Here is a 12,947-nt window from a genome sequence, read left to right as displayed (position 1 = left end):
AACCACACTGCAATGTGCTGTCTACAAATATTTTGTCGCAATACTTTAACGTAAATATGGTAGGTACCTTTCAAAATAAAAGTCCCACAAATTAAAAGGTCTCTCTCTCTCTCTTTGCGTGTTGCGTTATCTCAATGGTGTTTGGTGATTATACTTCTGCATAAAGGCACTAAAACAAATGCTACTATAATTTATAAATACTTGAATTTAACTAATATAGAAATATTTTTGCAAAACAGTAGTTAGAAGAATGTTTTTATCCATTCATTCACTTTGTGGTGAAATATGATTCAGATGCGTTTGACATTTACCCAGATTTGAAGAACTTACAGATATGCAAAGATGAATGAGTGAAGATCAGCATAGACTTTATTCTGTTTGTTTTACACAATATAAACATAATACCATTTTGCAAATGCAAAGTTGAGGAGAAAAAAACAAAACATTCTAATACATTTTATCGTTATCACTGAAACTAATTTAATCTAACCATTCCTGTCACTGACAGAGCTGAATTTCAGGCCTGATTCAAACAAGGACAGGTAGGCGCAAGATCAAAAGTTCACATATTAGCATAATGTACATAAAAGTTAAATAAATACTAAATAAGTTATCATATAAATAAATAAAGCCTAAATAAAGTAGTGTTTTACAATAATACCGATATTTCTTCCTTTCAAGAAAGATTATGTTGGTTTGAAAACTTAAAAAATAAACCATGTGATACATGCAACCTTTCAGCTTATACATATAAGCATATCAAACAATGTAAGTACCTTATCAAAAATAGCATTTTAAAACAAACACGACATGGTACATGAGACACGTCTCTACAGTTGTGGTCTATATAGTAGCTATTATGCTCTCTTACTGCTTAGGAACTGCACAAGTACAGGCTACAGTCACTGACACAAGTTTATACTCTAAGGAGTATTTTTTCGGGTCAGACGGGCAAGGAACCTTCTTCAGGAATAAATGAGTTTGCTTCACAGGCACAGAGTTGTAGGTCCTATTTTCAACCCCGTTAATGATGCATCCATCACACAAACACTCTGCTTCCTCGTATTTGGAGGGGTACATGTCTGCATTTTCCACAGTTCTGAAAATACAACAGATACAAATACATTAGTCATGCAGCAAGTAGCTAAAATTGGTTAAATAGATATTGCATTTACACAGTTGTTTCATTTTATGATTTTGCATTACTATTTAAACACTGCTAAACATGCCTCATAATGCTTTCAACAGCCTTGGTTCTTTTATATTCATAAATATACATACACATAGCAAGCTTCGTGGTTAATTTCAACATTACAAACTTTCTTTTGAAGCAAAAAATTATAAAAGGTTTTGAAAATCAGAGAAAAAAACTAAAGTACAAGACTGTGAACTCTTTTATGAGGCTACCACGCAGCGCATGAGGCACTGAAAATGACGTAATCGAATAAAAAACGACGGTTGTACAATATTAAACTATTTATGAACGTCTATATTATATAAGTATGTATCAAATAAAATATATTTGAAGTTTTCTACAAAATAGTCAAACATTTAAATATAGGAAGGACGGTTCGATTACGTCATCAGCAATGCTAACGTAGAGCTTTTTTTTGACGTTTTTCTTTTTTTGACGTTTTTCTTTTTTTGACGTTTTTCTCTTTTTGACATTTTTCTCTTTTTGACGTTTTTCTCTTTTTTGACGTTTTTCTCTTTTTGACATTTTTCTTTTTTTTGACGTTTTTCTTTTTTTTGACGTTTTTCTCTTTTTTGACGTTTTTCTTTTTTTTGACGTTTTTCTCTTTTTGACGTTTTTCTCTTTTTGACGTTTTTCTCTTTTTTGACGTTTTTCTCTTTTTGACGTTTTTCTTTTTTTTGACGTTTTTCTTTTTTTTGATTGCAGAGAACGGAAACATACAAAGAATAAGCATACATCATATAATATCAACCACAAAAATTAAATGGAAACAAATCATAAAAAAGAATAACATAAAAATAAAGATAAGAGGGCCATCATCGAAACATGATTACACGAAGAGATCAAAGGCAGAGCAAATCCTAACAGTCCTTGTAGCTCTCTTATTAGTAGATACTGAAATTACATTCAAATAATTTTCCATTTCTTTTAGAAAGACAGAGAAGACAGGTTTACAGTTGGAAAATTTGCATTTGTGAATGTGAAATTTGCTTAGGACAAAAATTTAATTAATAACAAAACATATATTTTCGTTTGAGGGGTCGGAGTCATAATACCCAAATATAATGTTTTTCATATGTACTGAGAAACCTGGCAAAATCTTACACTTGACAAACACACCAATATCATCCCAAAACTTCTGTGTGTAGTGACATGACCAAAATAAGTGTAAGTTACCACAGTTTCTTCAGAACTCGAACAAAAAGAGCATGTAAGCTCAATGTCAGAATTAAATCTTTGTATAAACTTCTTTACTTTTTGTAAAGTCGTTTTTTTTTTTTGCTGTAGAGACCAGATTTTTTTCCAAGTAAGGTTAACAAACAAATTATTCCAAAAGGACATCACAGGTGGAACAGAAATCAGACTCTTAAGAAATAAAGATCGTATTTTATAATTTTTGGCTTTCGACTCAGAGAAACAAATTTGACCAACAGGAGTATCACAAGGTTTAAGAAAGGAAGCAGTAGATACTGATGAGTAATTACAGTTTTTAAAAAGCAGACATTAACGTAGAGCTTTTTGCAGGGTTCTGATTTCTATGGTATTGCTAAAATGCGTGGTTTCGAGAGCTATATCTACCTTATCCGCCAGGGGGACAGTGAGCGATCATTGAGCGCTGCTGAGGAAGCCCGAGTGAAATCTTCACAGGAGTCCGCCGTATGATGGACGGACTGGAGACGCCCGTGTTTGTGTGCAGACAAGGAGTGAAGAAGCTTGTTGTGAATCTTCCTGAACCCATGTTCACATTCACTGAAACAGCCCAGATTCTTTCCTTTCACGATGTTCTCCGACAAGAAGAAAAATATTCCAAAAAACAGCGGAGACTGCAAGGTAAAGAATAAATAGATCAATCAAATAAGCAGAGTGCGATAACAAATTCTTTATAAAGAAAATTATACATTTTATAGATTAAGATATCCATTACTGTCTAAAATGTGTATCTAGGTACATAAAAAAAAATCTACTTACCCACATAATTTATTCGAGCTTTATTATCAAAACTTAGGGTGACCCGCGGAGATGCTCAAGTTCAGTGCTCAGGTTGCGTCGGGCCTGACTGTTATACTTTTCCTGAAGTGCTTACGCGAATTTATACCTGTCGTGTCCATCATCAGGGAAAATCCGAGTCTATAAGGAAATAGTAATAAATATTCACTTCCGTGCTTCCTCTTTCAAATGAAGCGCTATACACAAGCGCATTATACTGTAGGCTACCTGGAAGATGAAAAAAAAAACTTCACCTTTTTTTTTTTTTCCAACAGAAATTAGTATTATATTCAGCTGCACTGACACTAAATCAGAAGTGCACAACACTAATTGTACAAATCATGACAGCATAATCATTTAAAATAACTTATGAAAGAATGTGGGTGTATCATAGAAGAGCGTATAAGATTATTTAACTCCTACAATGACGTATAAAAAAAGGTCAAAGGAAGATGAATAATGTTCCAACCCTGTCAATAAATTATCTCACTAATTTGCTGTAGGTATTGATTCTAAGCTGCAGAAGCAGGATAATGGATCAACAAACAGAGTCAAGCAATAAAATAAAACCGCACACCAGTGATAATGCACAGATGAAAAAGTCTTCCATTAGATGCAATCTTTCCATTAAAGAGGAAGCATTTCAACAGATTCATTATCTTTATCAAAATAGTTTATTTAGAAGCTTTTTTCTGTCACAAAAAGCAAGACGTAATTATTCCTCATCTCCAGGTGTCCCCATTGCAGCCTCTCACACTTTCAACTAAAAATGAGGGACAAATAAAACGCAGGTTTTCACTTGAAAAACTAGGGGAAACAATGCAGAATCTTAAAAAAAGCAATACTTCACATCATTGTCATTGGTTCTTTAGAATCATACACTTTAAGCAACAGGTATTCTGGCACCTGACTTTGTAGTTGTACATTGTGAAAAACGGTAAATGCTAAATACATGGTGGTGGATACTAGTCAAATTCATTGATTAAGGTGGACTTTCCTAACTGTAAGGTTATGAAAAGACAGTTCCAGATTCTTTGAGCAGGACCAACGTGAAATGCGCAGATGTGTCCAGGATGGTCCAAACAGATTGAGCATACATCTGTCACACCACAACTCACCACATAAAATAACAAGAGTAGGGATAAAGCAACCAGAATATATGAGAGAAGGGATTGTGGCAGGATGAAGAGCAAAAATGTGTGCTGAATGTACAATTTTTTTATCTTTGAGAGACACTACAGAAAAGATTCCATCTTCCTGCGAAAACAAACAAGTGAACAGGGCTACTTCACAACTTCAGCACATCAATATAAAATCTAGACAACCTCTCTCTGAGGGCAAAACAAGCAGAAATGTAACGGCGGTCTCTTTTCCCTAGGACATTTATGCCCTTAGAGTTCAGAACGGCGACCATTTCTGGCAAACAATGGGCGTCAAGAAAACAGATGTCCCAGAAGTTGGATGGCGCCAGGTTTATTATTTCCCAGGGATTTTGGCCCTTTTGCGGGCTATGGCATCCTCGACAGCCTTTAACTGTTTCAGCAGCTCCTCGCGACGAGAAAGTGTGCTGCTCGGCTTGCCCGGGCCGGAACTAGAAGCGGAGCCAGAGCCGGATCCATCCCCGGGAGCAGGTGGTTTACCTGTAGACACAGCAGCAGGACCTTTCCCAGAAGACTTGGGTGGTGGAGATAAAGGACGCTTCCTGGAGAGGGAAAATATATAGAATTGAGTGAATTACAAATATGGGATATTTTAAAATCTCTAGTCTTAGTCACACAAAGATAAAGCTTTTGTTTACAAAAACACCTTGATCCACCATGCACATAAAAAGGGAACTAATGCTGAACAAACATGGGGATTTTTATTTACTTTTATTTATTTTTTTTAAAAGCTAGATTAATAAAAAAAATCTGCTCACAATCACTGCTCAACATACAGAATATGAGACATCTGAATGTGTTATTTACACAAACAGACCCATATCAAAGGGCAACTAATAGTTCTCATGCAAACAAATCAAATTAACAATTTTAAATTCATTCCAACATTTTTCCCTACATCAACATGTCAATTGACTACTGGAAATCACCACATATTTGAAGGGATATTCAGAAAGTGTGACAGAAAAGAAAGTGGCAGTGAGTACCTTTCTCCTTGTGGTGGCATGGGTCGAGGACCCTGGCCTTTGGGCCGATCCATTCTGGGAGACATCGAGGGCCGCCCGGGCATCCTCCTGTCTCGACCTATGGACATATCAGAGAGTAAAGCTTGAGGAACCGAGAGAGCAGATCGCTGTGAGGTGCACATCTGACTGAACTTCTGGACATCCTTTGAGGAAAGAGCTTAACCACAATTGTATCTGGCCGTATCAGATATCAAATTTCTGGAGGGGTTTTCTAACGGACAGCTAATGTGCCATGTTGTGTTGTTTACCTCTGTCAGGTGAAAGTGCTATCCTCTTGCTGAGAGGCGAAGGGGGTCTCTCTTTATCGGCAGGAAAGTACCTTTTTCTATTGCCCCTGTCGGTTTGCTGCTGGCCAAAGAGGAATTAAAAAGTCATTCAACCATCATACATTTCTGAGCAGCTGCATGACCATAACGACACCTTCTCCATTTACCTTGTTGAGCAGGGTAAGTTTGATGTCCTTGTGAGAGCCGTATCCTCCTGGAGGACCCATAGGAGGCGGGAGCATGGGGTGACCTCTGTTCCCGGATCTAGGCATGCTGGAGCTGGTTTTGGGTGGGAGACCGGAGGGGTCCACTCGTTTTCGCTCCTCTTTGAAAGGTTCGTCCTTTTTTGGTGGTTTTGGTGGTGGTTTTCCTTTAAGGAACACCAAACAAAACAGCAGTGTTATTATAGCATTATTTATATACCATTAATATTAATATTTTGAATCACTGTTATTTTACATTTTCGTTTTTCATTTTATTTTTTATTGTTTATATTTTAGTAATTTTTTGTGTGCTTTTCTCATTTTTATTATTATTTTTATTTCAGTTTTAGCTTGGAAGAGATTTCAGTTAGCTTCCAAAGCAACATTTCTAATTTAAAGTTTTCTTGGGTTAAGTTTTTCAGTTAATATTTGTATTTTATTTTACTGAAGCTTCATTTCAGTGAAGGATTTTTAGTCTCATTTTTAGTTTACAATGACCAAACTCTAAAACAGCAATGTTAAAATTAGATTAATTGCCTGTTGGAGTCACATGCGACAAGTCCACAGTACCTCTGTCTTTGTTGGGGCCCTTGTCCCGAGGAGGGCCCCTTTCCTTGCGGGCATGGCCTGGAGTGGGTGATTGGGAGCTGGCAGAGGACACGGGGCTGGCCAGGTCAGCGTACATGTCATCAGAGTCGGCACTCCTGACTGAGCTACTGCTGGAGGAGGCGGATGAGACAGATGACACGCTACTGACCGACAGAGACCTGTGAAACCACACAGACAATCTTGTGATTCCATGATATCTGCATTTGATTTTTTTTAGAATAGGTAAAGATATATTTGTTTTTCCTTTGGACTCTACTGTCTCTGTGCATCGCATACCTAGACTTGTGGGACCCGCAACGGGACCGGGAGAGTGAGGCGGAGGAGGAACGGGATCTTGAGCGTGAGCTGGAGCCAGAATAACTGCTGCCACTTACACTGCCACTCACTGTTCGCCTGCTGGAGAAACAGACAGGAAGAGAGAAACAGAAACATAATAAAATGCTGGTCACACACTGGAGATGAAACTAGTGTAGCTAATTAGTGCCGGTCAAGTACGAACAACTCTTCTGGACCGATTCTGTTAATTAATAATTTAGTACCTCACGAATTATAGGTTATTTTCAGTCTGACGAATCCGTCATTGAATGAACTCACTCAACAGTTACTGAATCAATGAATCTGATAATGAAGCTTCAAAGCTTCATTCAGACCACAAAGCATTTCTGTAGTCATTACAATTCTGCAAGTGAAAAATCCAAAGCAAAGGGAAGAACACAAAGCATCCATGTTGCACTTGATGTTCTTCTGTGTCACAGCACAGAATGTTCCTCTTTGACAAGAGCAACTGTGGACACTACAACAATTTTTTTAACGGAAGCCAGTTCTCATAATTTAGCTATTTTAAAATGTAGTAATATTACACAATATTAGTTTTTTTATATATATTTGTATTATATCGGAGAAAAAAAGTGCAAAATAAACATCACATGCCTTTAGAGCCGAGTGAAGAGAGAGTACAGTCAGCTGGCACTTGATAAGAGAAAATTTTAATAATCTTACAAGCAAAGCACACCCAAATTCCTGCCAGTCAAAGTGATCATGAAATGTTCTCTCTTTCTTTATTAAATGGGTCATATGATGCGATTTCAATTTTTCCTTTCTCTTTGGAGTGTTACAAGCTCTTGGTGCATAAAGAAGATCTGCAAAGTTGCAAAGACTAAAGTCTCAAATCCACGATATTCTTTATAAAAGTTAAGAGTCAGCCACTCCTACCTAAAACGGCTCGTTCTAACACGCCCCCACATGTCTACGTCACGATGTGGGAAGATTTGCATAACGCCGCCCAAATGTTCAAAAAAAGAAAGTAGGCGTAACTTTTATTCTCGCTGTAGTATTGTTGCCGCCGCCATGTCGTGAAGGCGCTGTGTGCTTCGTTGTGAAAGCTAAACTAATTTGTTTGGCCTTCCAAAAGAGGATGATATCCGCTTCGACATGCCTGGAGCTGATCTGTGCTGGTCGCTGAGAAAATACTTCAACTTCGCGCTGTCGATCGCCGGATCAGCTTTCACCGTGGATGAAGGTCCAGCCCGGGGTCGTCACATGTGGTTGCCGCAGGCATCACAATATGTTAAGGGACGTAACATTTCCGTCACACGCTTGAGGAATTCGGCCAATCACAACGCACTGGATAGCTGGTCAATCAGAGCACACCTCGCTTTTTCAGACCGATGAGCTTTGTAAAAATCAACGTGTTTCAGAAAGGCGGGGCATAGAGGAGAAACAATAATGTACAGTATGTGGAAAATAATGTGGTTTTTTTTTACCTTAAACAGCATAAACACATTTCATTACACCAAATAATGTTCTTTTTAGCATCATATGACCCCTTTAATTTTTTTTTAATTGTTGAAGGGTTTATCCTTTGCCCTATTGTCTTATAGAGCTGATACAACATTAAAAAAATACATGATCCTTTAAACATGAATCCAAACATGGGGGCTGCAGAATATTTCGATGACTTCTCAGTGTAGCACGTCCTTAACAGACATGGATGATGCTTCATAATGGTGAAGTTTGTTGAGGAAGAAGATTTTCCTCCTATTTTCACAATTTTAGAGTGTTGGAGAATTAGAAATCTTGTACACACGGCCGGTTAACAGCCACCCACAATATCCAACCGCAGAGCAACAACCTACAAGTTTTGTATGAGCAAGCACCAGCCACATTGACTTGAAAAAAAACCTACTTACTGATATTAACATGAAATATTAAAGGTTTGGAGGAAAGGTTAATCTGCATCAGATGTGCTAACAACATCTGGCCAAATGCCAATTACATAATGCCTGTTATGACAACTATGATAAGTCCACAAAAGCTTCTTTGTTTTGAAGCTTTAGAACAAGCAGGACAGGAGATTTTCCTGAACACCCAAGCAGGGTATTCCACATCCACAGTGAAACTTCACTCTCACTGCTACAGATCATAGAACTGTCACATACTGCTTCCCTGTGCTGAAAAAGCAACCCTTCTAGACACTCACACACACAGAACACTGGTCATCACTCAAAACACAAATGTCAAAAAACAACTACAAAAAAACAAAACAACAACACAAGCATACATTCATATTCAAGCCACAAAAAAATCTCCAGCTCTTATGGTGATGCAATCCTTAACCTTGAAGAATTTTTTTTTTCCTATTTACTACTAACCCTCATGTCATTCCAAATCCCTTTGATATTTTATTCCATGGAAAACAAAGTGATTAAATCAATAAATAAATAGAAAAAAACTAAACAAAAAACAAACAAACCGGGTCTGACGCAAAGCTCCAAAATGAAAATAATAAAAAGAAATATTATTTAAATAAATTATATTTAAAAATATATATGTATTATGAATTAAAAAAATATATATAAAAGTATAGATTCATGCTCTATATTTCAAGCTTTGTGTGGCAAACAGACTGAATTCAAGGAAATAAATGAAAATTTTACATCATTATTCACTGAAAATGAAACATGTCACTAAAAGAAAGAGAATTGCAAACATAACCATTTTCAAATGGGTGTCAAACTCTTGATTAAAAAGACCACTATTACTACACTATTAATTTGCTGTTTGTTATTTTGGAAATTGACAACCCTTACCCTCATCATCTCATGGGGAGAAGGGGGAAAAATGCAAAAACCTTTTGCATTTTACAAAAGAAAGAAATTTGAAAATTTTTGGATCAACATAAGTAAATAAATACAGAATTGTAATTTTTGGGTGAACGATCCATGTAAATGGCCATTAAAACAACATAGCAAAGAGTGATAGTGTGTGTCAGTGGCAGAATGAACACGTAACGTGTGCTGTACCTGCGGGGTGGGTTGTGCTGTTGACGTTCTTTCTTGCGTCCTTCTCTCATGTTGGCTGGTTCTCTCGGCTCTTTGGGTCCAGGAGGTCTTCCAGCTGGACGGGGGATGGGGGGCTTTCCTGTCTCTGTGATTGGCTTGGGTGGCTTACCCAGCTGTTCAGGCAACGAGGGGCTGGGCATCATTTTGGGGGGTCCTTTCTCCCTGCGAGGAGGGGGCAGTGCACCAGGCTTCAATGGATGGCTGAATGAAAATATGTATTTTCATGTGCATGCAGTGAGTAAATGAGAAGACCAGTACTGACAACTATGGCTAGAAATAGACAAAACATTGAACCTCAGGCTTGTGTTGATACAGAATAGTATACTGCTATTCAAAAGTTTAAGGTTGGTAAGTTTTTGAAATAAATTTCTGATTTAATCAAAAATACAGCAATACTGTGAAATATTAATACAACTTTAAATAACTTTAATATTATAATGTAATTTATTCTAGCAATGGAAAAGTCACATGGCCCTTCATAAATCATTCTAATATATTGATTTTGTACTCAAGAAAACAGTTGTGCTGCTAAAACTTTTGTGGAAACCATGACACATGATTCTTTGAGGAATAGAACGTTCTTATGTAACACAAAACAGTCTTTACTGTCACGTCTGATCAATTCAATGGTTCCTTTCTGAATAAAAGTATTAATTTCTTTCAAAAAGAAAAAAATTTAATCTTTCGGACCCCAAACTTTTGAACAGTAATGTATAAACCAAATGCGTTTTGAGAACATGAGTGTGTGTAATTTTTACCCTTTCAATGCACCAGGAGGCTGCTCAGCTTTGTTCTTATTAGTGTTTCTTTGTGCCGAGGGGGTCGGGGAGGGTGAGGAAGAAAAGGATTGTGATCTAGACAATGGAAAATAAAGTGATTAATAACAGCAAAGATTCACAGTAAAAGCAAGCCAATTATAAATGTGGTATACTGAATGTTCTGGAAGTCATTACAGCAAATTAGCATGACAAATCAAGATTGTCGTGAACTGTGATATCTTGCCTAGAGCGGCTTCCGCTGAAAGAGCTGTGCTGAGAGGAGTGACTTGAGTAGGAACTCATTGAAGATGACCTTGAATGAGATTGGGAAGAGCCAGAACCCGTGAACGATGAGGATCGGGATGAAGACCTGGAAAAATGGAGAAATGTTTAAATAAAAGCACCACCCCTTAACGTAAAGGATTAATTCACCCAAAAATAAACATGCATTTATTTACTCACCCTGATGTCGTTCCGAACCTGTATTTCTTCAGACTTTTTATTTCTTTTGGAACACAAAAACGTTTCAACTGATTTTGTCCATATAATGAAAGTCAATGGGGTCCAAAACAACATCTTTCTCAAAATATTGTTTTATGTTCCAGAAGAAACAATGACAAACAGGTTTGGAACTACATGAGGGTTTTTCATGAACTATCCCTTTAACTAGCAAAAAAAGTGGGCAAAGCATCCCCTTATCAAATGACACCAATGTCTGGTTCAATAGTTCCATGGCAGGTATCTTACCTAGATGAATTGGAAAGGGAAACTGAAGATCCGGAGGGCCTGTGTCGTCTACGGCCACGTGGAGGGGAGCCCATGAGACCAGGTCTTCTCCTAGGGGACTTAGACCTGCGCCAGGGGTCTTTCCATTCATCTGGCCTCTTGGGCAATGGGACCATCTCCTTCTTAAGTGGTGGCTCCATTGGCCCTCTGAAAAGAAAAACAAGAAAAAGGGGATTTAGAAAGTATGCACCTATAGCGTATATAGAACTATAGAGTTTCTTTAACTTGACAATAGGGTTGGGTATCGAAAACCGGTTCCATTTTAGAACTGGTTCCAAATTTCCAAGAACCGGGTATTCGATAAGACGCGTGTGTGCATTTAGATTCTGCTTGTGATTAAAAACAATTTAAGTGCAGGAACGGAAAGAACTTGCGCCCTGTTTGCGTGCAGCACACGAAGCGCAAGCGCGAGAACAGAGGTCGCGGTACGGGTTCCCGGTTTGTGTCCATTCTCGATCCATTCCGTGTATTTCCACTGTAGAAAAGGTTGTTTTGTGACTTTTTCATATTAGTCGACCAATATGTAGAAAACTACGTCAGTATATCATCATAAACACAGCCGTTTTTGTCTTAGTGTTAAAGAGACCGCAGCCTAATAAACGCGCTGCCTGTCATTAATGTTAATCAAAGAACAAAAGAAAATCATTCACTGATCTTGACTGAATATATTTAATAACTTTAACTATGCAGTGTTTTTAAACTGTTAATTAGTTTCTGTACCTGAAATTTTGTTCAGTTGTATTTATGATATTGCTAATTGATTTGTTTGTTCCTATCTTATTACTGACTGTTTACTTGTCTTTAACATTTTAATATTTGAAATGTATATTAATCTAGTTGTTTTTGCTGTGGTATTTTTTTTTTTAAAGCATAGGCAAAATTCCTCTTGCAGTGTTCTGTAGGCTGCTGATTTTTGCTCGTGTTATTCAGCTGCAACCGAATGCTTTGTAAAAAGACAATAAATGTTTGACATCTAAATGTTTGACTTAATTAAATCGGAATTGATAAAATTCAAACGATACCCAACCCTACTTGACAAACATCTCAATGACATATTTCCTTTTAAAAAAGTTTTAACATTTGCGGTTCTCTTAGTGAAAGCAAAATGTTTACAATTAGCAGGTTGAATTTCCACATTCTCTGTAAAATAAGCTGTGTCACTGAGATGGTAAAGTCTGCATAGATTTGCTGTCATCTTATCTAGACGCAACAGAAGCACGAGTCTTCCTTAAACAAAAATATACCTGTTCATTTCCTGAAAAACAATAGAAAACCCCCAAATATATGCATGCCAACTGACATTTCCAAATCACCATTAGGTAAACAATATTCGGCAATGTTGAAATTAAACGACCTGCATTACAGTGACCTTACAATGTTTACATTTTCACAGGGAGGAGCTGCTATAGTGATAAAAAAAACATATCAAATTTGAATTATTTCTCATACAATTACAATAAACTAGTGTATCAAAGTAATTTTATATGGAGGCAGCAGACTAGATCCTCTTCACTGACTTTGGAAGCCATCCAACTGTTCATCAGGAAGCAAGAGCTGCCAAGAAACTTCTCATAAGTAGTGTCAAATGTCTCTTCATTTGCATCACTTTATAGGCCTG

At 37.2% G+C, this 12,947-nt stretch overlaps 2 protein-coding genes across 7 annotated transcripts in view; both read right to left on the bottom strand.

Moving 5' to 3' along the window:
- Nucleotides 1–867: 867 nt before the first annotated feature.
- LOC107583882 (interleukin-17C-like) lies at nt 868–3,169 on the bottom strand. Its single transcript, XM_016270233.1, has 3 exons — nt 3,164–3,169; nt 2,774–3,018; nt 868–1,099 (listed from the first exon to the last, which is right to left on the bottom strand). Exons 1-3 carry the CDS (start codon nt 3,167–3,169, stop codon nt 868–870), a joined length of 483 nt encoding a protein of 160 aa, XP_016125719.1.
- A 685-nt stretch (nt 3,170–3,854) lies between these two features.
- Nucleotides 3,855–12,947, bottom strand: part of zc3h18 (zinc finger CCCH-type containing 18) — a 29,660-nt gene continuing 20,567 nt past the window's right edge. For 3 of the 6 annotated variants that reach the window (XM_016270118.1, XM_016270120.1, XM_016270121.1), the window contains exons 10-19: nt 11,291–11,476; nt 10,788–10,913; nt 10,544–10,639; nt 9,747–9,986; nt 6,721–6,840; nt 6,406–6,602; nt 5,800–6,002; nt 5,615–5,714; nt 5,328–5,424; nt 3,855–4,883 (exon numbers count right to left, since the gene is read on the bottom strand). In XM_016270118.1, the coding sequence (XP_016125604.1) occupies nt 4,658–4,883; nt 5,328–5,424; nt 5,615–5,714; nt 5,800–6,002; nt 6,406–6,602; nt 6,721–6,840; nt 9,747–9,986; nt 10,544–10,639; nt 10,788–10,913; nt 11,291–11,476 (1,591 nt within the window). In that variant the 3' untranslated portion in view covers nt 3,855–4,657. The remainder of the gene's footprint in view (nt 4,884–5,327; nt 5,425–5,614; nt 5,715–5,799; nt 6,003–6,405; nt 6,603–6,720; nt 6,841–9,746; nt 9,987–10,543; nt 10,640–10,787; nt 10,914–11,290; nt 11,477–12,947) is intronic. The other 3 variants (XM_016270122.1, XM_016270123.1, XM_016270124.1) reach the window with 3 other exon arrangements.

The sequence above is a fragment of the Sinocyclocheilus grahami genome, unplaced genomic scaffold, assembly GCF_001515645.1.
Source record: "Sinocyclocheilus grahami isolate Dianchi unplaced genomic scaffold, SAMN03320097.WGS_v1.1 scaffold55.1, whole genome shotgun sequence".
Classification (NCBI taxonomy): Eukaryota; Metazoa; Chordata; class Actinopteri; order Cypriniformes; family Cyprinidae; genus Sinocyclocheilus; species Sinocyclocheilus grahami.
The sequence above is the reverse complement of the archived record's forward strand: the minus strand, read 5'-3'. Positions and strand labels throughout refer to the sequence as shown.

Excerpts from the sequence above, each read along its gene's own strand:
- LOC107583882 (XM_016270233.1), bottom strand. Across the intron at positions 1,100-2,773 it reads CTGTCCCCCTGGCGGATAAG|AACTGTGGAAAATGCAGACA; the intron begins GTAGATATAGCT and ends TTGTATTTTCAG.